This window comes from Tursiops truncatus, chromosome 2 (genome assembly GCF_011762595.2).
Source record: "Tursiops truncatus isolate mTurTru1 chromosome 2, mTurTru1.mat.Y, whole genome shotgun sequence".
Classification (NCBI taxonomy): Eukaryota; Metazoa; Chordata; class Mammalia; order Artiodactyla; family Delphinidae; genus Tursiops; species Tursiops truncatus.
In genome coordinates this window covers 162,833,363-162,861,073 of record NC_047035.1, presented here as the reverse complement: position 1 = coordinate 162,861,073, position 27,711 = coordinate 162,833,363, and the positions used below count along the sequence as shown (strand labels likewise).

Here is a 27,711-nt window from a genome sequence, read left to right as displayed (position 1 = left end):
TAGCTATACAAGTCTACCTCAAGAAACATCTCAAATAAACAATCTAACCTTACAACTAAAGGAACTAGAGAAAGAAGAACAAATAAAACCCAAAGTTAGCAGAAGGAAAGAAATCATAAAGACCAGAGCAGAAATAAATGAAATAGAAACAAAAAACAATAGCAAATATCAATAATACTAAAAGCTGGTGCTTTGAGAAGATAAACAAAATTCATAAACCATTAGCCAGACTCATCAAGAAAAAGAGGGAGAGGACTCAAATCAAAAAAATTAGAAATGACAAAGAAGAAGTTACAATAGACACTGCAGAAATACAAAGCATCCTAAGAGACTACTACAAGCAACTCTATGCCAATAAAATGGACAACCTGGAAGAAATGGACAAATTCTTAGAAAGGTGTAACCTTCTAAGACTGAACCAGGAAGAAACAGAAAATATGAACAGACCTATCACAAGTAATGAAATTGAAACTGTGATTACAAGTCTTCCAACAAACAAAAGTCCAGGACCAGATGGCTTCACAGGTGAATTCTGTCAAACATTCAGAGAAGAGCTAACACCCATCCTTCTCAAACTCTTCCAAAAAATTGCAGAGGAAGGAACACTCTCAAACTCATTCTATGAGGCCACCATCACCCTGATACCAAAACCAGACAAACATACTACAAAAAAAAATTACAGGCCAATATCACTGATGCATATAGATGCAAAAATCCTGAACAAAATACTAGCAAACAGAATCCAACGACACATTAAAAGGATCATACACCATGATCAAGTGGGATTTATCCCAGGGATGCAAAGATTCTTCAATATATGCAAATCAATCGTGATACACCATGATAACTAATTGAAGAAGAAAAACCATATGACCATCTCAATAGATGCAGAAAAAGCTTCTGACAAAATGCAACACCCATTTATGATAAAAACTCTCCAGAGGGCTTCCCTGGTGGTGCAGTGGTTGAGAGTCTGCCTGCCGATGCAGGGGACACGGGTTCCTGCCCCGGTCCGGGAAGATCCCACATGCCGCGGAGCAGCTAGGCCCATGAGCCATGGCCGCTGAGCCTGCACGTCCGGAGCTTGTGCTCCACAACGGGAGAGGCCACAACAGTGAGAGGCCTGTGTACTGCAAAAAAAAAAAACTCTCCAGAAAGTGGGCATAGAGGGAACCTACCTCAACATAATAAAGGCCATATATGACAAACAGCAAACATCATTCTCAATGGTGAAAAACTGAAAGCATTTCCTCTAAGATCAGGAATGAGACAAGGATGTCCACTCTCACCACTATCATTCAACATTGTTTTGGAAGTCCTAGCCGCAGCAATCAGAGAAGAAAAAGAAATAAAAGGAATACAAATTGGAAAAGAAGAAATAAAACTGTCACTGTTTGCAGCTGCCATGATAGTATACATAGAGAATCCTAAAATGCCACCAGAAAACTACTAGAGCTAATCAATGTATTTGGTAAAGTTGTAGGATACAACATTAATGCACAGAAATCACTTGCATTCCTATATACTAATGATGAAAAATCTGGAAGAGAATTTATGGAAACACTCCCATTTACCATTGCAACAAAAAGAATAAAATACCTAGGAATAAACCTACCTAGGGAGACAAAAGACCTGTATGCAGAAAACTATAAGACACTGATGAAAGAAATTAAAAATGATACCAACAGATGGAGAGATATACCATGTTCTTGGATAGGAAGATCAATATTGTGAAAATGACTACACTACCCAAAGCAATCTACAGATTCAATGCAATCCCTGTCAAATTACCAATGCCATTTTTTACAGAACTAGAACAAATCATCTCAAAATTTGTATGGAGACACAAAAGTCCCCGAATAGCCAAAGCAGTCTTGAGGGAAAAAAACAGAGCTGGAGGAATCAGACTCCCTGGCTTCAGACTATACTACAAAGCTACAGTAATCAAGACAATATGGTACTGGCACAAAAACAGAAACATAGATCAATGGAACAAGATAGAAAGCCCAGAGATAAACCCATACACATAGGGTCAACTAATCTATGACAAAGGAGGCAAAGACATACAGTGGAGAAAAGACTGTCTCTTCAATAAGTGGTGCTGGGAAAACTAGACAGCTACATGTAAAAGAATGAAATTAGAACACTCCCTAACACCATACACAAAAATAAACTCAAAATGGATTAGAGACCTAAATGTAAGACTGGACACTATAAAACTCTTAGAGGAAAACATAGGAAGAACACTCTTTGACATAAATCACAGCAAGATCTTTTTTGATCCACCTCCTACAGTAATGGAAATAAAAACAAAAATAAACAAATAGGATCTAATGAAACTTAAAAGCTTTTGCACAGCAAAGGAAACCACAGACAAGACGAAAAGACAACCCTCAGAATGGGAAAAAATAGTTGCAAATGAATCAACAGACAAAGGATTAATCTCCAGAATATATAAACAGCTCATGCAGCTCAATATTAAAGAAACAAACAACCCAATCAAAAAATAGGCAGAAAAAAAAAAATAGGCAGAAGACCTCAATAGACATTTCTCCAAAGAAGACATACAGATGGCCAAGAAGCACATGAAAAGCTGCTCAACATCACTAATTATTAGAGAAATGCAAATCAAAACTATGAGGTATCACCTCACACCACTTAGAATGGGCATCATCAGCAAATCTACCAACAACAAATGCTGGAGAGGGTGTGGAGAAAAGGGAACCCTCTTGCACTGTTGGTGGGAATGTAAACTGATACAGCCACTATGGAGCACAGTATGGAGGTTCCTTTAAAAAACTAAAAATAGAATTACCATATGATCCAGCAATCCCACTACTGGGCATATACCCAGAGAAAACCATAATTCAAAGACACATACATGCACCCCAATGTTCACTGCAGCACTGTTTACAATAGCCAGGTCATGGAAGCAACCTAAATGCCCATCGACAGAGGAATGGATAAAGAAGAAGTGGTACATATATACAATGGAATATTACTCAGCCATAAAAAGAAACGAAATTGAGTCATTTGTTGAGATGTGGATGGATCTAGAGACTGTCATACAGAGTGAAATTAAGTTAGAAAAACAACTATCGCATATTAATGCATATATACGGAACCTAGAAAAATGGTACAGATGAACCGGTTTGTGGGGCAGAAATTGAGACACAGATGTAGAGAACAAATGTATGGACACCAAGGGGGGAAAGCCACGGTGGGTGGGGATGGTGGTGTGATGAATAGGGCCACTAGGATTGACATGTATACACTGATGTGTATAAAACTGATAACTAATAGGAACCTGCAGTATATAAAAACAAACAGAAAAAAACAACTAATATTAAACTTTCTTTCAAGTATTTGTATGGAAATATGTTAATATAAATGTTTCAGACATTACATGAAATTTCTAAAAATCTTATACGTTCTGGTATAATGTTGTAAGTCATAATTCTAGCTATTACTTTAAAATGTATATCTCAGAAATAACTAAATTTCCTTGTCAACTGCATTATTATGAACTTTCATCAAATCTTTAACCATGGTCATCTTTAAGTCTTTTGTCATTTACAGACAGTTATGGGTGTACTCTGATGCTTTTGCAAATATGTTCCTATAAAAGGGTTTCATCTTCAAGGAATTCACGGAAAAGACTGACAAGTACAGGTTTCTGGTAACTGACTATAATGCTGAACTGAATGAATAAGCATTTTCACAACTCTAATGGAAAACTGATGAATTCATAAAAGTGCTAACAAAAGATCAAGATGAAAAAAAATTAATTACATGGGACTGAGTGAACTGATGAGGATGATTATAATTTTTTTGACTTTCTGTTTGAATAAAAAAAAAATCCCACAAGGATTCAGAGGCAAAAACTATACAAATCAATTCTCACTGCAAAGTAAAGGAGCTGTTACAGAGGAGGATTACTGGAATGAATGTCAATATTATGACATAGTATGAGTGTGTTTCGTGTTTGTTAATTGCTGTCATTGTTGCTTTTCTTGTGGTCATCCATTAAAAAAAAAAAATATATATATATATATATATATATATATATGGTCAGTTTAATGAAGAGAGTACTTCACTAAGAAGAGATAAGACACACATAAATTAGTATCAATCATAATCCTAGATGAGAAACATGAAGTTCATTACACAGTGATTTTTTTGTTCTGTTTCTTTAGCTTAAGGAAGTTAAAAGGAAGGTTTAATAGGAAAAGAAAAATTGTCAATTAAAATGAAGAACATAATCTTATTAGGTGTGGCAGCTATTAAAACAATTTGCCATTCTTCATTAAAATGTTTTGTGATTTAATTGAAAACATAAGGACTTCCCTGGTGGTCCAATCGGTAAGACTCTGTGCTCCAAATGCAGGGGGCCCGGATTCGATCTCTGGTCGGGGAACTAGATCCCGCATGCATGCTGCAAGTAAAGAGTTCGCGTGCAGCAACTAAAGTCCACACGCCGCAACTAAGAAGTCCGCATGCTGCAATGAAGACCCCACATGCAGCAACTACGACCCGGCATGGAATGAATGAATATAATGACCATATTCAATTTTAGGAAATGAAGACAAGGAAAAAACTACTCTCAAATCTATAACATAAATCTTTAACATATCCACTATGATAATTTTGTCTAACATTTTATTCTGTAATTACTCATTTACATTTCTGACTCTTCCAACTAGAATCTGAGCACCAAGAAAACAAGCATCATATTATAAGGAATCAACAGTCCTTTACCATGTAATTATTATTTATGCATAATAATATACAATTTGTTGTCCTGGGTTTGGTGTCTGGGAAAATATATCCTGGATATATTTTCAAGTTACTTAGGTAAACTTCCTAAATAAAACTTGATAATCAAATCCAGGAGATACTACAAGAAATAGGAGTATAATTTTCACATTCCCAGTCCTTCCACTTTTTTTGTCATGATAAATCTACCTGTAAGTCTAGCTTTTTCATATGTTGTACCATTTCCTTAGAATAGTAATCACTTCTATTTAGACCTTTTAAATCTCCCCAAGAAGCACTTCACAATAGTCCATGTATTTCTTTTTTTTTTTTTTTTTTTTTTGCGGTACGCGGGCCTCTCACTGCCGTGGCCTCTCCCGTTGCGGAGCACGGCTCCAGAAGCGCAGGCTCAGCGGCCATGGCTCATGGGCTCAGCCGCTCCACGGCACGTGGGATCTTCCCGGACCGGGGCACGAACTTGTGTCCCCTGCATCGGCAGGCAGACTCTCAACCACTGCGCCACCAGGGAAGCCCCCATGTATTTCTTTGATATGTCTAAATTTCCCAATAATGTGTCCAGATGAAGATTGTTTGTTTGTTTATGACTGCATTGGGTCTTCGTTGCTGTGCACAGGCTTTCTCTAGTTGCGGTGTTCAGGCTTCTCATTGAGGTGGCTTCTCTTGTTGCGGAGCACAGGCTCTAGGCGCGCAGACTCAGTAGTTGTGGCACACGGACTCAGTAGTTGTGGCTCGCGGGCTCTAGAGCGCAGGCTCAGTAGTTGTGGCACACTGGGCTTAGGTGCTCCGTGGCATGTGGGATCTTCCCGGATAAGGGCTCGAACCTGTGTCCCCTGCATTGGCAGGCGGTTTCTTAACCACTGTGCCACCAGGGAAGCCCTCCTTCACTCTTTTCTTTGACACTTCATGGGCTGTTTCAATCTAAGACCTCATTTTTTTTTTTTTTTTAAGGAAGTTTACCTCCATTATTTCTTCAGGTTATTTTCCTCTTCTCCATCCTTCTCTCTCCATCTTTCTGGGGCTCCTGTTACCTGGATTCTACTTCTATCCTCCATATGATATTGTTTTCATTTTTTATATACAGATCCTCTCTGCCTTTCTAGGGATTTCCTTAATCTGAACTTTCCATTAATTATTTTCTTCCTTGGCTGTATTTATCCCATATATTGCATTCTTTACTTCAACCATTAAAATAGTCTTCCATACCTAAAATTTCTACTTCTTTCCGTTTATAATATTTTCTTTGTTTCAAATTATTTTCCCTTACGGCTTTATATGTTTATTACACTGATTTGTTTCCTCTCCAAAGTTGCTTTAAGGACTGCTCTGGGTAGATCAGATTTTTAGTCTCCTAAATCTTGACACACGCAGAACAACTTTCAATATAAGTTTCCTAATACACTTTTGAATAAAAATATTAGTTGCACCTAATATTACAAGCATCCTGGAGAGAAATCTGAGAAACATGATTCCAAATACTGAGTTGTTATTACATAAATATACTATTCTGTCAGAAATAGGTATATACATAAATCTAGATATCCTGAAATAAAATGACCCTATGAATGTGAAACAAGTAATATCGGCCATCTATGGAAACAGCTCACCATAAGACATGGTCTATAACTCCAGGTTTAATCAAGGTGATTGGGACAGATCTTCAGAAAACACATGACCTGACATTAATGTAAAAGGAAGCTGCAAAGCAATGAACTGCATTATAAAGAGAGAAAAAAGAATGTTATCAAGATGGTGACAGTCTTTAAACATAAACTAACTCCTTATTCTGGTAGCAGATTCACTAAGCAAGTAACTTCCCAATTATGATGTGTTTCCCAAGATTATTTTAAGGAAGAATAAGACAAGCAACATTTGGCATTCTTGACAGTTTATGCTTTTATCATTAATGATTAAATAACATTCTTTCCTACCTTCATTTCTGAGATAGTGTCTTGGGTCAGCCCACCTGACCAACTCTAGGTATACTGACAAAACCAAAAGGAGTCTAGTATATCACAATAATCTGTGAAAGAGGTTAAGTAAGGATCTGAACCAACCCATGGCCATGAAGAAGAAGATGGAGTCTGAAAATAATAAAGAAATCACATATAAAAGTCATATCTAGGAAGCTTCAAGTTAATTAATTAGAAAAAATATTTAGAAGGGTACCACTTGGTGACTGATTCAGTTAGGCGAAGGCAGAGAATACAATGAGAGACAGACAGACACATTTTTGACAAAAGGAGAGGAGGTAACTTCTCAGGAGACAGTATTACAAAAGAAAATACTGTAGCTCAGAACCATAATCTTTACATATATAGGTATCATTATTTGTTACTCATATAATCATTAAAACATTATTCTGAAGTACACTAAAAGGATACCACTTTTGTAGTAAACACATTCAAGTTACTACACATACCTGAAAGTAACAATCATTTCTTTTGGAGGGAAAAGGCTACTTTTAAAATTTCTACTAATTTAAACATGCATTAATCCAAAATTATGAATACTGTGGGGTTTTTTACATTGAATGTTTCTACTTGTTTTCTACTTGTTCACTTGATCTCTTCCCATCTGTCCACATTCTTTGGTCCATCAAATATTCTTCTCTTATGTCTTGATCCTTGATCTTTCTAGAGTCTTCCTTTCCACCCTGACTTTCCTATCTTAAAATAAACCTGATCCAACCTTTCTTCTTCTTCTCTATCAATATTTCTCAGCCTTGACCAATCTTGGAGTTTTAGTTATTTACCCCTATGTGGAGGACTACTATCAATACTCCTTCATGCGCAAACTCTAATCTCATCTATCCATTTGCATGCTAAACGTCTCTACCTAAATACCTTGTTAGTAAATGAATACCCATCCTTCCCAAGCTCCTGCCATTCAGTTCATTGACAATTACTACCAGTTTCTTCCTGGGTAATATATGTCCCATCAGTCTGACTTCATTATTCTCATTCAGGCACTCAATACATTTGGCTACGTTATATTAAAAATCTAATTGGTTTCTCTGTTCCAGCATTAGCTCCTTTTAATCTTTTTATATGCTACAGCCAGATGAACCTTCCTAAACAACAGGTTTTATCTTTTTTTCCCAGCTCAAACACTAACTACTCTCAACCCTTTGGCCTAGTATCTAAGGGTGTTATTTTTCTTAATTCATATCAAGTAGCAGTATCACCATCACTTTACACAGCCTGCTTATTCTTTTTTTTTTTTGCGGTACGCGGACCTCTCACTGCCGTGGCCTCTCCCGTTGCGGAGCACAGGTTCCGGATGCGCAGGCTCAGCGGCCATGGCTCACGGGCCCAGCCGCTCCGCGGCATGTGGGATCTTCCCGGACCGGGGCACGAACCCGTGTCCCCTGCATCGGCAGGCGGACTCTCAACCACTGTGCCACCAGGGAAGCCCCTGTGTATTCTCATTTATGTGCCACTGCTTGTGCTGGTTTGTATTCCTGAGATTAGGAGTCTGGCCCCGATCCCTATTCTCCATATAGCTAAATTCTACATGCTCTTTAAGCATCAGGTAAAATGTTACATTCTCTGGACATCTCCTTCCCTCAGTTGAAAGTAATTTCCTCTCACCCTGAACTCTTATTATACTGTAGATCATTAAAGAAGTTAAAACTACGTATCTTGAAATTATTTATATACACATTTCTTTTCCTTTTAGATTTTATCTTTCCTAAAGGCAGGATCCATTTACAGTATATACTTATTTCTGCCAAAGCAACTAACCAGGATCTTAGATATAGAAAGAACTTAATACGTACTTGTCAAATGAAAAATAGTTTCGACACTCTTTAGAAGGAATGCATCGTATTGCAGATACAGCCTGCAAGATTCCTTTTATTAATATGTGAAACTAAGGGTTTAAGGAGAGAGAAAGGGGTGGAGTAGATGCGTACATTAATTGGTTAGAGTAGTGGATTCAGAATACACACGCTCACTCTCAAACTATTCCAGAAGTATTAGAGACACATTACAGAATTAGATAATTATTATAAATCATAGAATATGGTTCAGATTCTTCTTTCACTCAGTGAGAGAGAAGGGTCACAGTTGTAGAAAGTGTTCTTAAAAAATCAAAGACTTGGGGCTTCCCTGGTGGCGCAGTGTTTGAGAGTCCGCCTGCCGATGCAGGGGACGCGGGTTCGTGCCCCGGTCCAGGAGGATCCCGCGTGCCGCAGAGCGGCTGGGCTCGTGGGCCATGGCTGCTGAGCCTGCGCGTCCGGGGCCTCTGCTCCACAGCGGGAGAGGCCACAGCAGTGAGAGGCCCGCGCACAGCAAAAAAAAAAAAAAAAAAAGAAAGGAAGGAAAAAAAAAATCAAAGACTTAAGGTGTCTAGACCCTGACAGGTAAATAGTTTAAGGAATCCTAAAACCCACCGTACCATGTCTTAATATAACAAATCCAAACAAGTACAACAATAAGAACATCATAAAATTCTTCATCCCACCAACCATCCAAAATTATGGAGAATTCCTTTCAGCTATCATTTCTGTGACTACAGATCTCTAATACTGCTTTATATGTGAAGTCTTCCAAGGTACATTAGGATTAATTTAACACTATTACCTTTAGAATCATGCTTGAGTTTGCTATATACCTATGAATTTAAGTTCCTGCTTTGTTAGTGTAGAATTGTCATCTCTGTCTAAAGAAAGGACACACTTTAATTTTGAATTTTTAATAACCAGTTCCTAAAAACTACCATGATAGACAAGTTGAGGAACTTAAGACATTATGAGGAGGAAAACTCAGTAGGGTTAAAGTCAAAAAGGGGGGAAGGGGAATTTTCAATCATTATAAATTTATTTTTCACTAAAATAAAAAGGTAGCACCCTAAATAAAGATATTATCAATGGCAGTACCATTTAATTAATTTAAAGCTCGGTGCTTTGTGACCACCTAGAGAGGTGGGATAGGGAGGGTGGGAGGGAGGGAGACGCAAGAGGGAAGAGATATGGGAACGTATGTATATGTATAACTGATTCACTTTGTTATTAAGCTGAAACTAACACACCATTGTAAAACAATTATACTCCAATAAAGATGTTAAAAAAAAAAGAGCAACTTCTTACCATTTCCAGCAGGGTAGAAGAAGGGTTGGGGATAGTGTCTGCTGCATGTATGGAGAGGGATTTGGCCTACTGAGATTTTATTTGGGTTTGTTTTGGATGAGAGGATAAATGGACAGACATGATCAGAAACTAGAGTTTAAGGGGAGCTGCCGGAGTACTGAGGGGATATAAATGATCAAGGACACACCTATAATATACTAAACACAAATCATGTGTGCTAATAGCTTCTCATTTCAACAGCCAAGGAATCTACCCTGAAAAAAGGTATTTGATTAGACATTTTTGACATTTGAAAGGTGATTTTTTCAAACAAATTTATATATCTTAGTGGAAATGTAATAGCCTTGGCATTTAAAAATGGACAGTGAGTATTTGGGTCGACTTTTCAAATTAATAAATGCAATGTTCTTTTAAAAAAAAGTAATTCTTATAAATTCATTTCCATTTACACTAATTCCTTCACTCAATAAGAACTTTTCAGGGTCTTCTTCTCTTGGAGTTTCAATGAGATGCTTATAAATTCATTTCACTTTATAAGTACATGCATACTGAAAATGACTTTATCTCCCTAGTGGCTGATTCACCATCCAAATGTTAATATCCTTCTCTGTTTATCACTTAAGAGTCTCTGAAGGCTACCTTTCAGGAACTTAAAGAGATCCAAGAGACAAAGTAGCTTGGATGCTTTGAAATAGAAAAAGTCTTACTGTCTTATCTATAGTATATGTCTTATACTACTTAGCAAGGCTATACAGTAATCAGTCAAATTCCTTCCTACACAGGAACAAACATTGAAACAAACAGCAGCATTTGCTGTATCCTGGGATGTTAACAATTTATTGTATAAAAATAACACACCAACTAATTGGGTAAGAAGGAAAAACAAGTCTATTGTGATTAAAAAGAAATTAGATCTAGAATAATCTAGATCCACTGTTCTCAATCTCCACACTGTTCACAGAGACAGCTTCTGCCATCAGTAATGCCTCATTACACATAGTGAATCTTTTTTTTTTTTTTTGGCAGCACCGAGCAGCATGTGAGATCTTAGTTCCCCAACTAGGGATGGAACCCACGTCCCCAGCACTGGAAGCTTGGAGTCCTAACCACTGCACCGCCAGGGAAGCCCCCACACAGTGACTCTCAAATGATTCACAGATGTACTACAGAACTGTTCTGTCTGATAACTACTCATCTTTGTTCTTAAATCCCTACATCTCAATGCTTCCCTGAAACGAAAAGGGGACACATATGAAGAATAAAAATCTAGTTTCCTACAAACTATTCTGAAAAAACCTGGATAGGATCCCATATTTGAGGGAGAATGTTCACCCCCAAAATCAATTAGCATCCCTATTACTCTCAATCCTATAGGAGAAATCTATGAATAACTGGTTGGCATTACTTTGCCGCCTCCATCAAGTGAGATGTGTTTGATGAGCGTGGCTGTGACAAATTCCGGGCGCCATAATTAAAGAGCATTCAGCAGCGTAGGAAGCGGGCACAGAAATCAATTAGCAATGTTACTGTGGTGAAAACAGATCCAAGCTCTCTAGCTACTTTTATCTTCTATTTCAAAGTTATATTAAAAGTGAGAACTGCCAAGACAAACAAATGAAGCAACTCCATTACTGCAGCAAAGAACCAAGTTCCTACTCTGACAGAAACAAGACTGCCTAAGGCAAAGTTTAATTCCTGAAGAAAATAAACACATTACAAAGAATATATAAAACCTATTCAAGGGCTGTGTAGTAACTGACGACAATTTATTCATTTAACATTAATGGAGAGTCTATTAGATGATGAACTAAATACCAATGAAATAAAGAAAAAACTCAATTCCTATGCTAAACAGCTTTATACTCCAGCGAGGAAGAAAAACTATGAACAAATAAATAAATTATTAAACCACCTAGAAAGCACTAGAGCAAAATCATACCTGAAATAGGATGATGAAAACCAGGCTGATGATGTGCTAGTTTTTAACTGGACTATGAAACTAAACTGTAATCCCTATATACATAGTACTTGTTTCATCATTATTATAAGAATTTTAAATACACCTACCAAATGAAACAGAAATTAAACTTAGAGTTTAATAATATTGTGAAATCTAAATTCTCTTACTCAAGCTGGCTAGTTCCAAGGTACCACCATAAAGCAAAATGTTATGAAATACAAGGCACTTCACTTCATGGACATCTATTCAAAGTTTACAGCCCCCATACATTGTTTTCTAAAATAGTCAAATGACTATTTTGCCTTTCCAAATTGCCTTAAAAGTTTCAAACATTTACTAAAAGATTTTTACATTATATCTTTCTCCTATCTGTTCAGTTTTCTTTTTCCTCTGTTAGTACAATAATTTTATTTCTTCAACTCTTAAGTTTCCTAAATTTCTCTGATGACATAAAATTCAACCCACTGGGCCTATTTTTTACAAATATACTGGTGAAGTGTTTTCCTGAAAGTATTTTGCTTTGTATTGATGATATTCTTATTTCCTTATTGAGAAACACGAATTTCAACATACAGCTGATTCATGTTGCTATACAACAGAAACTAACACAACATTGTAAAGCAACTATACTCCAATAAAAAAAATAAAAATACACACAATAAAGGGAAAAATTTATATGCATTAAAAAAAGTTTATGGAATATTTTACACACATTCAAAAAACCCGCCACCATTAAGTCCTAAGATCCTCTATGAGAAACACCAAGTCAAGATAGATGCTTAAAATTCAACATCTATGACTATTAAACATACAATATTTCCTTGGTTCTTATAGTTTCCAAAACAAGTCTCAGTGAAATACTAAATTTTAATTTTATAAAGTTCTATATAATAAAACATTTTGAGATGTATCAGATACTAGAGAGTAAATAATGAAAGTAATCCAGTCTTCAACTTTTCAGAATTTCAACTTTCTAACGGAAGAGTTTATGGGTTTGTCTTTTTTTTTTTAAGTTTCACAAATGTGCGACAAATATGACTAAGATATAGATCACAGAAACAAAAACAACTGTCCGGAGGAGCAGTAGAAATAGAATGAAGAAAATATTAGATCACTATGTACAAGAACCCAGAAGTGTTTTCTTTGTTTTTGTTTTTTAGTTAATAATTCTATCAAAAGACTTTGGAAAAAACTCTGTAGGAGATAAATCTATGCTTAGTTTTAAATTCTACTTTCATTAGTAAGGAAAGGAGGAAGGCCATACCAGCAGCAGACACAACCAAAGTCTATATCATAGATTTTGCAGAGAACAGTCTATCGGGAAACTATGAGTAGATTATACTGATGCAGCAAGAAGTGGGAGAGAAGAAATGAGACTGGAGAGGCAGGTCAGTGCCAGAAAAACTCCTTATGCCTTCCTAAACAATATAAATTTATCCCATTAATACCAGAAAATCCTTAAAGGATTTAAGTAAGACAGTGACATGGTCTGATCTGCATCTTTATTTGTTAAAAAAAAATTTTAATATTTATTTATTCATACATTAATTTATTTTGGCTGCACCAGGTCTTAGTTGCGGCATGTGGTATCTTTAGTTGTGGCATGCAGACCTCTTAGTTGCAGCATGCACGTGGGATCTAGTTCCCTTACCAGGGATGGAACCTGGGCCCCCTGCATTGGGAGCCTGAAGTCTTACCCACTGGACCACCAGGGAAGTCCCTGATCTGCATCTTTACATAGACCCTAATAGATTCTGGTAACACCTAGAGAATGAGCTGGATAACAGAATAAAGGTTAAGAGGTTGCTGAAAGAGTTCATATAACAAATTACGCAGAATTGCCAAAGCAGGAGCAGTGGAAACATAAAGGAAAAGACAAGTTAAAGTGATGAATAACAGGAAAAACCTTTAAAAAAACAAATGGTGACAAACTAAACTCTTCCCTCTCATTTCTTTAAGTCCCTAGCATAACTCTGGTTTAGAACTTCTAATTCTTTTAATCTATCATATACAGATAAGGAACACCAGAGAAGAAGCAGGCTTAGAGTGGGAATGTAAGAAGAACTGAGGTTTATTACGTTGTTGGGAATGAGTCTGAAAATCAAGATAAAATTCTACACTGAAGGCAGAGATTTGGCAATCTAACGAATATAGATGACTGCTCAATCTGTAGGTATGAATAAGATATCTTCCAACAGAATAGGCATAGAATGAGAAGTGAATAAGTAGAGGAGAGGATACTGGGAATAAAACAAGAGGTACACAAAGAAATCGTAAAAGATACTGTCAATACTCTCAGGAAGACATTGCTATAAAGACCTACTTTCAAAAAAAGATCTGAAATAATTAATCTAACCTCCTATCTTAAGGAATCAGAAAAAGAAGAGCAAATAAAACTCAGAGCAAGCAGAAGGAAGAAAAAAAATAAATAGCAGAAATACAATAAAGAACAGGAAAACTATTTTTAAAAAAAGAATGAAATCACAAGTTGGTTTAAAAGAACAAAATGGCATATAAAGCAATTATACTCCAATTAAAAGAAAAGAACAAAACTGCTAAACTTCAGCTTAAATGACAAAGGAAAAAGGAAAAAGGACTCAAATATACTATAATCAGGAATAAAAGGGGATATTACTACCCATATTACCAAAAAAATTTTTAAAGGATTATGAAGAGAATACTATGAATAACTGTATGCCAACAAATTTAAAAATCTAGATGAAATGGGCAAATTCTTAGAAACATCCAAACTAAAAAAATTGATACAAGAAGATATAAATAGATTTTTCTCAAAAGAAAATATACAAATGGCCAAAAAGAACATGAAAAGATGCTAATTCATTAGTCATAAGGTAAATGCAAATTGAAACCACAATAAGATACCATTTCACACTCACTTGGATGGCTAGGGGAAAAAAATAGAAAATAACAAGTCTTGGTGAGGATGTGGTGAAGTTAGAACCCTCATATACTACTAATGGAAAAGTAAAGTAGTACAGCTGCTGTGGGAAATAGTTTGGCAGTTCCTCAAAAAGTTAAACAGGAGTTACCATAATGACCCAGCAATTCTATCCTAAGTATATACACAAGACAAATTTAAAAAATATGTTCACACAAAAACCTGTGTGAAAGTTCACAGCGGTTTCATACCAGTCAAGAAGTGGAAACAACCCAAATGTCCATCAACTGATGACTGGATAAACCAAATGTGACGTATATTCATATAATTTGTATCATCAAGCCATAGAAAAAAGAATGAAGTGCTGATATGTGCTACAACATAGACAAAACTTATGCTTAAATATGGAAAACATTATGCCAAGTAAAAGGAACCAGACACGAACTCCCTCTACATATAGTGTCAACTCAACAAAAGGCAAATGCACAGAGACAGAAAGTATATTACTGATTGCCAGGGTATAGAGGGGGAGGGGAATATATTGGGATGTATGTGATTTATTTCCGGATTGATAAAAATGTTCTAGCATTAGGCTTCCCTGGTGGCGCACTGGTTAAGAATCCGCCGGCCAATGCAGGGGACACGAGTTCGAGCCCTGCTCTGGGAAGATCCCACATACCGCGGAGCAACTAAGTCCGTGTGCCACAACTACTGAGCCTGCGCTCTAGAGCCCGCGAGCCACAATTACTGAAGCCCGTGTGCCACAACTACTGAAGCCCATGCGCCTAGAGCCCGTGCTCCACAACAAGAGAAGCCCACACACTGCAACAAAGAGTAGCCCCGCTCTCAGCAACTAGAGAAAACCCCCGTGCAGCAGTGATGACCCAATGCAGCCAAAAATTAAATAAATGAATAAAATAAAATTTTTAAAAAATGTTCTGGCATTAGATAGTGGTTACAGTTGCACCACATTATGAATACAGTTGACCATTTACCAATATGGATTTGAACTGCATGGGTCCACTTACATGTGAATTTTTTTCAACAGTAAGTACTGCATTACTACATGATCCTCGGTTGGTTGAATCCATGGATGCAAAACTGACAATAGGGATGGAAGCTGTATACAAAGAGCCAACTATAAATTTTATCCAAATTTTTCTACATGTGAGGAGCGTCAGGGCCCCTAACCCCTGAGTTATTCAAGGGCCAACTGTGTACCAAAAACCTTTGAATTATATACTTTTAAATGGTTAAAACTGTAACTTTTATATTACATAAATTTTACTTCATTAAAAATTTTGGGGGGAAAAGATAAGATACTGGAGAAGTAGAACAAGAACCATTTACTCTGAAAAAGGATGAGAGAAGTATGAAAAAAGAAAAAGAAATAAGGGGTGTAATTTTATACGTACATGCAAAACAATTAATTAAATCAAAGGAATGATAAACAAAATTCAGGATAGTCATTAACCTTGGGGAATGCAATGGTGAAAAGCATGCACTATATTCAACAGTGCTGGTAACATTCTATTTCTTAAATTGGTGGTAGATTCCTGAGTGCTCATTTTATTAGTGTGGCCACATAACTTATACATATTGCTTTCAATGTATCAAACATTTCAGAATAAAAGCTGAAAAAGGATGTATGAAAATATGGCAAAATATTAACAGGTGTTATATTTCTAATAAATTCATAATCTCTGTACTTTTCTATAAATTTGAAGTATTTTATAATTTATAAAAAAGATAGAGGAGAATGCTATAATGGAATACAGAAAGCTTCAAAAGAGAATGGCCGGGCTTCCCTGGTGGCACAGTGGTTGAGAGTCCACCTGCCGATGCAGGGAACGCGGGTTCGTGCCCCGGTCTGGGAAGATCCCACATGCCGTGGAGCGGCTGGGCCCGGGAGCCATGGCCGCTGAGCCTGCGCATCCAGAGCCTGTGCTCCGCAAAGGGAGAGGCCACAACAGTGAGAGGCCCGCGTACCACAAAAAAAAAAAAAGAGAATGGCCAACAATTTCTCTGAAATGAAATCAAGTAAGATAAAAACCTGTCTCCGGGAATTGGCAACCAGAACTGGTCACTAGTAATTTATCGGAAAAAAGCTAACAAAAAAGGTGCTAAAACCAAAACTATTCAAAAAATACATGTACTAATAAATCCTAACCCTGGAAATGATTTTAGTAACATCTTCTTAAAGTATGGCAGTTAGAATAATTGTGAGCAGACATGGTATACAGAATAATGCCCCCCCACCTGTCCCCAAGGTGTCCATGCCTTAATGTCCAGAACCCGTGAATACGTTACCTTAAATAGCAAAAGGGACTACACAAATTTATCTAAGTTAAGGACCCAGAGATGCAGAGCTTATCCTGAATTGTCTGGGTGGGCCCAACCTAATCATAAGAGTTCTCATAAAGTGTATCTGAGAACCAGACGGACTGAAGCATTAGAGGGACTTCCCCATAATTGATGGCTCTGAAGATGGAGGATGGGGGCCACAAGGCAAGGAGAGCAGGCAGCCTCCCAAAACTGGAAAATATAAGGAAAGAGATCCTCCTCTAGAAATTTTGAAAAGGTTCAAAGCCTGCCAACACCTTAATTTTAACCCAGTGAGGTCCATGTCAGACTTCTACAGAACTGTAATAAATTTGTTCTGCTTTAAGTTTGTGATAAGTTGTTAGAGCAACCATAAAAAACAAATACAGAAGAATAAAATGGAATGTAAATTCTTCTTTTTCTTTCCTCCCCCCAGAGACAAGTCTCACAGTTTTTATTGCTTGATACTCAATATAATGAAGAAGAAAAAAAATTTTAAGCTAACATTTGACACCTCACACCCATTAGGATGGTTACTATCAAAAAAAAAAAAAAGCAAAAACAATTAAGTGTTGGCAAGGATATTGAAAAATTGGAATCCTTGTACACTGTTGGTGGGAATTTTTAAAATGGTGCAGTCACCTGGCAAGGATATTGAAAAATTGGAATCCTTGTACACTGTTGGTGGGAATTTTTAAAATGGTGCAGTCACTTTGGAAACAGATTTTGAAAATTAAAAATATAAGTGTATATTGGGCTTCCCTGGTGGCACAGTGGTTGAGAGTCCGCCTGCCGATGCAGGGGACACGGGTTCGTGCCCTGGTCCGGAAAAGATCCCACGTGCCACGGAGCAGCTGGGCCTGTGAGCCACGGCCGCTGAGCCTGCGCATCCGTAGCCTGTGCTCCGCAACGGGAGAGGCCACAACAGTGAGAGGCCCGCGTACCACAAAAAAAAAAAAAAAAAAATATATATATATATATATATATATATGTATGTATATATATATAACTGTATAAAATAAATATGCGACAAAGATCTACTGTACAGCACAGGGATGTATAATAGCCAATAATGTATAATAACTTTAAATGGAGTATAATCTATAAACATTTTGAATCACTATGTTGTACACCTGAAACTAATATAATATTGTAAATCAACTATACCTCAATTAAAAAAATTTTTAAATATAACTACCATATGATCCAGCAATTGCACTTCTGGGTAAAATGGAGATTCGAAAAGATATCTGAACATCCATGTTCAAAGCAGCTTATTTACAACAGCCAAAAGGTGAATGCAACCCAAGTGTCCCTTAACAGATAAATGGTAAGATGTGGTATATAATACAATGCAGTATTAGTATTATTCAGACTTAAAAAGGAAGGAAATTCTGACACATCCTATAACATGGATGCACCTTGAGGACATTATGCTAAGTGAAGTAAGTCAGTCACAAAAAGACAAATACTACATGATTCTAACTCACATGAGGTATCTAGAGTAGTTGAATTCATACAAACAAAGTAAAATGCTGGTTGTCAGGGGCTGGGGGGAAGGGGAAATGGGGAGCTGTTGTTTAATGACTATAGTTTCAGTTTTTGTAAAATTAAAAAATTCTGGAGATTGGGTGTACAACAATGTGAATATATTAAACACTACTTAACTGTACACTTAAAAATGGTTAAAATGACAAATTTTATATTATGTGTATTTTACCACAATTAAAACCAAAAAAATGGAATACATTTGAAAAAGGAGAAAACACAAACATATGGATTTTTCCAACTAAGTCCAAGCAACTCTCCTTCAATCCTCCACAGGCTAAATATTACTTCACTAGGTGCCAATTCTACACTTGTCTTTGTAATTAAAAATATAAGTCCAGAGCAATTAGGCAAGAAAACAAAATAAAAGACATCGAATTGGAAGCGAAGACGTAAAACCGTCACTATTTGCAGATGACATGATACTATATATAGAAAACCCTACAGACTCCACAAAAGAAAACGTTAAACAAATAAACAAATTCAGTAAAGTTGCAGAATATAAAATCAATATACAAAATCAGTTGCATTTCTATACACTAATAACAAACTATCAGAAAGAGAAATTAATAAAACAATCCCACTAACAACTGCATCATAAAGAATAATACATAGGAATTAATTTAACCAAGGAGGTGAAAGATCTCTACACTGAAAACTAAATGACATTAATGAAAGAAATTGAAGGCACAAACAATGGAAAGATATTCTGTAGTCATGGGATGGAAGAATTAATATTGTTAAAATGTCCACACTACCCAAAGGAAGCCATAGATTCAGTGTAATCCATATGAAGATTCCAATGGCACTTTTCCGAGAAATAGAAAAAACAATCCCAAAATTTGTATGGAACCACAAAAGGCCCCAAATAGACAAAGCAATTGTGAGAAACAACAAACCTGGAGGCATCATGCTCCCTGATTTCAACTATATTACAAAGCTACACTAGTCAGAACAGTATGGTACTGGCATAAAAGCAGACACATAGATCAACGGAACAGAACAGGGAGCCCAGAAATACACCCAAGCGTATACGGTCAATTTGTGGCAAAAGAGACAAAATGGATTAAAGACTTGAATGTAAGACCTGAAACCATAAAACTCCTATAAGAAAACATAGGCAGTCAGCTCCTTGACATTGCTCTTGGTGATGATTTTTTGGACTTGATACCAAAAACAAAAATAAACAAGTGGTAATACATCAAAAATAAACAAGTGGCAAAAAGCTACCACAAAGCCAAGGAAACCATCAACAAAATGAAAAGGCAACCTACCAAAAGGGAGAAAATATCTGCAAATCATACACAGCTGACCCCTGAATATGGGTTTGAACTGTGCAAGTACACTTAATGTTTTGTTTTTTTTCAATAAACATAGTACCTGGGGCTTCCCTGGTGGCGCAGTGGTTGAGAGTCCGCCTGCCGATGCAGGGGATACGGGTTCGCGCCCCGGTCCAGGAGGATCCCACATGCCGCGGAGCGGCTGGGCCCGTGAGCCATGGCCGCTGAGCCTGCGTGTCCAGAGCCTGTGCTCCGCAACGGGAGAGGCCACAACAGTGAGAGGCCCGCATACCGCAAAAAAAAAACACAAAAAACATAGTACCTGTATTTTCATTTTACAAATCTTTAAGTGTGGGGGAAAGTTTGTGTGTGCTTCTAAATCATAATACGTGGAATCAAATGAACCAGGGTTTAAGTTTTGATTCTATCTAAACTGTTTCTGCTTCCTGCTTTGGGTGAGTCATTTGTCATTTCCTTTGTTTCTGAGGCAGAGATAGCAGTACTTGATTTTCAACTGCTCAGGGGTCAGCACCCCAACCCCTAGTTGTTTCAACTGTTGAAGGGTCAATTGTATCTGATAAGGGGTTGATATCCAAAATATATAAAGAACTCCTATAATTCAAGAGGGAAACAAAATCCGATTAAAAACTGAGCAGAGGATCTGAAGAGACATTTTTTCAAAGAAGACACACAGATGGCCAACAGACATATGAAAAGATGCTTAACATCGCTAATCATCAGGGAAATGCAAATGAGAGTCACGAGATATCGCCTCACATCTGTTAGAATGGCTATTATCAAAAATACAAGAAATAAGTATTGGTGAGAATGTGGAGAAAAGGGAACCCTTGTTGGTGAGAATGTAAATTGGTGCAGCCACTACTGGGAAACTGTTTGGAGGTTCCTTTAAAAAACAAAAATGTCCTACCATATGGATCCACTTCTGGGTATTTATTTGAAGAAGACAAAAGCACTAATTCAAAAAGATCTATGTACCCCCATGTTCGCTACAGCACTATTTACAATAGCCAAGACACGGAAACAACCTAAATGTCCATCAATGGATGGGATGGAATGGGTGATGGGGGTCAAATTTCCAGTTACAAAATAACCCAAGATTTTAAAGAAAACCTGTGTTCATTATATTAATCTCATGACATTAACTTCATTCACCAATGCAAAGAAACATGACAATTTGCCTGTTAAATTAATACAACCCAGTACTATGTCAGTTAATAACGACAAAGGATTTAGGTGGCTCCCAACAGTATCTACTTCCTTTTTTACCCCAAATATACTCTTTTCAAACTTTCAGCATGCCTCCAAATTCTAATATTCCAAAATTAAAGAGCAAGTCTAAATTTACCTATGCAAACTGAAAATGATGTTTTATACTTTCCTATCAAAGAATGGTAACATATTTGGTTTATTCTTAAGAATGCTTCTAATCCCTTTCCTCTAGATACCCAATATTCAAGAGTTCCTTTTTATCTGGAATATTTATTCTAAGAGTCTGCAGTTCCAGGTTACACAGGGAAGCAAGAGTTATTTTAAAAATGTACCCATTAATAAAATGCTCATTATGGGTTTCCCATCCCAACCACACTAGCCCTCAAATCAACACAGTGTCTATGCCTGTTCATCGTGCCATTAGTCTCTTGCTGGCTATAGATTTGTAAACACCTGACAATTTAATCCAAATGCAATGCAAAACGACGTGCAAATTAAATTACATTAGCAAAATATGCAAAATTTCAGAAAGTTAATGAAAATGTGTTGGGAAAACTGCTTGGAATCATTTAAACAGTCTTGAACAAATAAGAGGTATGTCAGCTAATGACTAAAAAAGATAATCAACAAAGATGATACTAGATTCAAGAATTTTCTTTAAACAGCAAATAATTAAGGAAGGTTCTTGGAACTGCAGAAACTCCCTACCACTTTTGCAAAAATAAACTCCATTATAATTATATCTTAAAAGTTAAAAAAAATGATAGCATTTGCCTTATATTCTGATTTCAGAACCCAATCCTGCAAAAGATGCAAGTCCCTGTAAAAACCTGGCCTCAAATTAGACATAATGTAGAAGGTTATCTTATGTTTATTCACTAAATGGAATAGAGAAATAGAATAATAAAACTATTATTATTATTTTAATCCTAAAAATAAAATTCACATTCCCAGTTGTGGAAGAAGCAGCAAATTCCTGATGTAGGTACCAATCACCAACTGCACTGGCAAGCCAGAGCTCATAAGAACTAGAAAAAACTATCTGCAAAAATAGAAAAATGACTTTCATAAAGGTAGAACAACACTATCACCATTTTGCCTTACAAAGAGACAACAGAAGGCAAACTGATGAACTAAGTTGACCTATAATCCTCCTGTAGGCAATCCACAAAAAGTTTTCACTAAGGTGCTGAACAATTGATTCAGAGCTAGGTTTCACTTCATCAATGGAACATGCAAGCTTTCAATTGGGAATCTCTACAAAAGGCAACCTTTGTAATAAATGAACCACCAGAGAAGATTCTAATAAAACTTACCATTGTGTATTGCATTCAGCAACTCTGAGAAAGCTTTTAAGTAAGGAAAAAAGGACTTCAGGTTAAGATCATTCTCAAACACACAAAAGAAATACATAGGCATAGGCTGCATCAGTATAATAAAATCTCAGTAAATCTACCTTGGATCATTGCTTAAATCATTAAAACTACAAGCTTGGCTCAGTCTTCACATGGTATAAATTTCTAGATACTGCATTTCACTTGCCAATATAGTACCTACTAAATTTAAATAACATGTCAGATATACTGTCATAATGATGACAAATCTCCTTAGTAATAAATAAAGCTACTTTTAAAAAGACATTTAGTAGTCTAACTATGTAATGTCTTTCTGGCTGAAAGTCAGTATCTATAAGATGCAATTCTATACAGGTAAATCCACCTTTGGTCACACTTAATAGTATTTATTATAACGAAAAACCTCATTTTATCATCTAACCTGATCAAACATTCTCAATTCCTAGACTTTAGTATAATAGGCTCAAGATATGCAGAGGCCTAAGCAAAAAAAGATATCTAAAGACAATATACAAATATTAACATTAAGATTAGTGAAAAACAAAAAAATTGGAAATATTACTTCATTGGGGAACAGAAGTCACAATTCTACAATGGAAGCACCATATTAAAAGGTCAGCAATCAACAAAATTTGGTCACAATTTGACTCTAATATGGATCCTGAACACAGGACAAAGCAGCAAGTTAAGCTACCTTTGTAGGAGAAAGAAATCTATTCAATTAAGAACCAACTGCATCTGAGAAAATTAAAATTTAAAGGTTCAGAAGTGGCATAATATACTAGAAAAAGCACTAGAGTAGGAGTCAAAAAGTCTGGGTTACCAACCCAGTTATACAACTTACTAGTTGTTGGACAAGCTCCATCATGCCGATACTGCATGGAAATTTCTGTTGGGAGGGAGGAGAAAGGAAATCAGCAAAGAAGTTGCCAGTGAGTTAAGGGCAGAAAAGAAACAGGCCAGAAAAACAGGAAAACATTCACCTAAAAGTCTAGCTGAGCAGGGCAAACAGAAATGCAAGAACAGAAATTATGAGCCAGTAATTGGGACATAAGGGGTAGGAGGACCAAACATGATGGCATTCTCACAAATCTTAACAGGACAGTGTAGAAATGTGTGTGCATGTATATGTGTGCAACGAATGAGGAAAAGACAGAAGGGCTTACAAATGAATCTGTATAACAAGCATTTAAGAATAAATGGATTCACTTCTATGAGGAAGTAGAGTTAGGCAATGAGATAAACTAATGTGCTTTATGTAATTCATTAGATGAGAACAGTGTATCAAACACATTTGAATGCTATGTTCAATTAGCAATTACGATTTAAGTATGAAAATTATTTAGTTTATATCTGAGCAGAAATCCATTATGACTTACATAACAATAAAAAACTCATTAAACTACAGTCTGCTTACTTTCTTCTACCTTTCATTTTTGATGATGATAATGAATGAAAAGCCATTACTCTTATTCTTTTACTCCACCCAAATGAGGAGAACGAGCAGAGGGTGACATGAAGCAACAAAACACTGCTAAAAGCAAAATCTGCTCAGAAATGGGAAATAAATTTCCATATGACACTCCAAAGGAAAAGTAATCGATAAAACCAGTGCTAAGGCTTTGACTCAAAATTCCTGGCCTGGGAACTCCCAGGCGGCCCAGTGGTTAAGATTCTGCACTTCCACTGCAGGAGGCAAGGGTTCGATCCCTGGCTGGGGAACTAAGATCCCGCAAGCCGCCGCAGGAAGCCGCAGGAATTCTCTGGCTATTACTTAACCAAAAACATGACTTCTAGGAACCATGTGCACAGCAGAGCCTTCCAGGCAACCATCACTCACACATCTACCTCAGAACTCAAGTCTAATCATTGGCCCACTCTGAATAACTTGAGATTAAGAAGAAAGACAAAGCAAGGTAGAGGAAGCCAGCACTCACTTGCAATCACTGTAATGTTAAAAGAACTTGACATTAGATACTGTTAAAAAATCAAACACTTAGGCCAGTTTAGTGTAAGTCCTTTCCAGATGACCCTCGAAAATGAGTCATGGTGGGAGAATTTGCCACCTTAATGCTTCAGTAACAAATGCAATACAAGTGAGATTTTAAAAGGTTATTAAAGAGATAGACATGTTACATTATAGAGAAATGGTAGTTGTTTGGAATGGTCCTAAAAAATAATCAAAGGACACTCATGCAGAAGGATTTTCTCAGTGGGGACAAAAAACTGGAATATGGCTATTCTGGCCTTTGATCTAGTACTTTTATAGAAAGACAGCCATGACATAGGGCCAGCAAATTTTCAGATCATCAAAAGCCAAAACAAAATCAGGGGATTTTCTAAGAAAGCAAATTCCAAGGTATATCCTGGTCTTAGCAGCATCCAATATCCTTTATGATTTTCATTTATAACCCAATATAATCAATGTATATAAAATCATGAACCTGAGTCATTTAGATGTGAATTATGTTCACTAACTGTAACTAATCCTTCATCTACAATACTGTGTTAGTAACTCTACTCTCATGAGTTTATTAGATTAATATTTTAGCTATATGATTCCCTTACCTGTTTACAGAATCAGTCTATTTCTAATTAAAATATTTTATCAAAAAAAGACTCCTCAGTTTCACTTTACCAACAGAAGTAGATATGACATAAACAGGGATACATTTAACAAGTTCCCTTTCATAGTTACACAGGCTCAAGTTAAACTTTCATAACCTTCATATTTCAGGAGAAGCCAGAAGAAACTTCTATTGAGGCGATCTACTCATAGTAATAACTTGTCTTTGTGAAATCAGGAACAATTTAAGATTAAGTACATAGTCTCACAACCAAAGGACTGCCTTTCCAGAATCTCCTTTTATAGCATGTATCACCACTAAAGAATTCTATCACTGAAATAGATTTCAGGTATCTTAACTGAGAAAGGTATAGAGGCATTCTATTAAAGAATTAGAGACTGAGTTTAAAAAACAAAAAACAGGGAACCCTATACTTTGAAAGGACAGAGCGTGCCCAAAGAAAAGAAATTAATGTTAAACCACCATCATTTAACGAATACCAAACTTTTCTCAGAGAAAATAAGATGATGATTTTTGTGAAGGAAAAATGCTAACCTTCACTTTACTAAATCATAAACTCTCCTAATGTGGTTGAGATAAAAAGGAAAACAAGGACTTCCCTGGTGGTGCAGTGGTTAAGAATCCGCCCGCCAATGCAGGGGACACGGGTTTGAGCCCTGGTACAGGAAGATCCCACATGCCGTGGAGCAACTAAGCCCATGCGCCACGACTACTGCGTCTACGCTCTAGAGACAGAGAGCCACAACTACAGAAGCCCGTGCACCTAGAGCCTGCACACCACAACGAAGAGTAGCCCCCGCTTGCAGCAACTAGAGAAAGGCCGTGCATAGCAACGAAGACCCAACGCAGCCAAAAACAAACAAACAAATAAATAAATAAATAAAAGGAAAACAGAAAAGGACAAATACAGCACGTCAACTCTTCCAAAATATTCAATGTTTTCAACATCTTAATTTTCAATGTTTCAAAAGACCAGGTACCTATTAAGAGCTCAAAAGAACATACGTAGGAAAGAATTCAATCAAAAGTTTAATATAATTTGTAAGCCAAAACTTACAACCTTTAGTAGCCATTTAAAACATTTTGTACAAGTCAGTATAAAACAGTAGGTCATTTATCAGGATGTACTGTGATTTAATAAAAATCTTACAATACAAACCCTTGATCAGACAAGTTTAGAGGTGTTTTCTGGGTTTCTATTCTGACTGGATCTAGGCCTCCTAGAATAAATATCTTGCTACATATGCTCTACTATAATTTGAACATGTCATGAGAGAATTCTGATTACTCTAAAATTCTTTTAATAGTAAGTTGCCAGAATTAAGTCCAGAATGCTAATTCTAGGAGAAAGACCACTAGCCTCAAAGTCTGATTTCTTCAGCCTGGCATTCAACTCTCCATAAACTCATCCTGCTCTATTTAATCAACATTACTTCTAACTATCCCACAAACACAAGCTTCTTGTTTCTATGAAGTTTACCCTTCAAATATACCTTTACTATCTTTTCTGATAATAATGTTGGCCTTCTTTTTCTGCCTACTCCAAAGTACAATTCAAATTTCATCTTGTCCATGGTCTTTTCCAACTAATTATATATCCTAAAACTGGTCTGTAATACTATTGATACGTGAAAAGCTTTACAATAAATAATTTCACTTGCAACCTGGCAAAAACATTTGAAAGACAAGTACAAAATCACACAGGATACTACCAAACACATGATAACATTCTCAGTGATTACTAATAGTATTCATTCTTTTTTTTGTTTTTTAATGTTTAGCATTTATTATGGTCAAAGCACTGTGCTGGCAGTGGGGAGACAGTAATGAACATGACAAACACAGCCCCTAACCTCCTGGAGCTAGGATTATAGTGCTTGTTACAGTCTAACCTTATAATTAACAGGTGTTTACAAGGTCACCTGCATTGTTACTTGCACATGAATCTTTAAAAGGGCATCATGGAAAACAATTCTTGATAACACGGTACACATTTTCTCCTTCTGACTTATTTATACAGGAGCGAGTTTTCTGCTCTTACAATTACTAAGTGCTTTCTCAATCTAAAATTAGGCCAAAGGAAAAATTAACATTTTGATACTAGTAGGAGGTACTATTGTTGCAAGTTAAATTATTGGCTCAAACTCTCTTGTTGATCCCATTGCTTAAAGCATGACTGACAGTATACTAGCAAGGTTTTACACCCTCATCAGCAAACATCCCTTGAATTTTATAATTAAGTGTCTCTGGAATCAAGGAAAATGCATAGCTCCACCACTTAGAGCTGTGAGAATTCTGTCTGTTTCCTCTTCTATATAATGAGCGATAATACTTGATGCTTGTCAAGTGCTTAAGACAGTGTGCAGCACATGCTAAGTTTCAACAGCAGTTAGCAATTCTTAACTTATGGTAAGAAGGCGTAATTCCTAAATACTCATGGCATTTAGCCAGCTTCTTCTAGATAAGCATAGACTTTTTAGTACTAAGCTTATCAGTGAGAGAGTGCTCTGATCTAGTCATAAAACTTTTATTAAAATGTGTAAGATTAAATAATATATTACCTCAAATAGTTTTCAACAACTAATCTTATTTCCTAAGTATGGCTTTAACAAGATACATACACTCTTCAGAGTGATTTTAAAACTCAAGTTTAAGAAAAAAAAA

General features: G+C 36.5%; 1 protein-coding gene across 19 annotated transcripts in view; it reads right to left on the bottom strand.

Annotated features, from left to right (window-relative positions):
* MLLT10 (MLLT10 histone lysine methyltransferase DOT1L cofactor) overlaps positions 1-27,711 on the bottom strand; it is a 249,150-nt gene that overhangs the window by 52,420 nt on the left and 169,019 nt on the right. For 15 of the 19 annotated variants that reach the window (XR_012330414.1, XR_004525403.2, XR_004525404.2 and 12 more), the window contains 2 exons: positions 23,304-23,348; positions 22,421-22,453 (listed from right to left, as the gene is read on the bottom strand). The exons of 2 other annotated variants lie outside the window; for them this stretch is intronic. Coding sequence is in view for 14 of the 17 variants with exons in the window: in XM_073801642.1 (XP_073657743.1) it covers positions 22,421-22,453; positions 23,304-23,348 (78 nt within the window). In the remaining 3 variants the exon portion in view is untranslated. The remainder of the gene's footprint in view (positions 1-22,420; positions 22,454-23,303; positions 23,349-27,711) is intronic. 2 more of the 19 variants (XM_033852426.2, XM_073801644.1) reach the window with 1 other exon arrangement.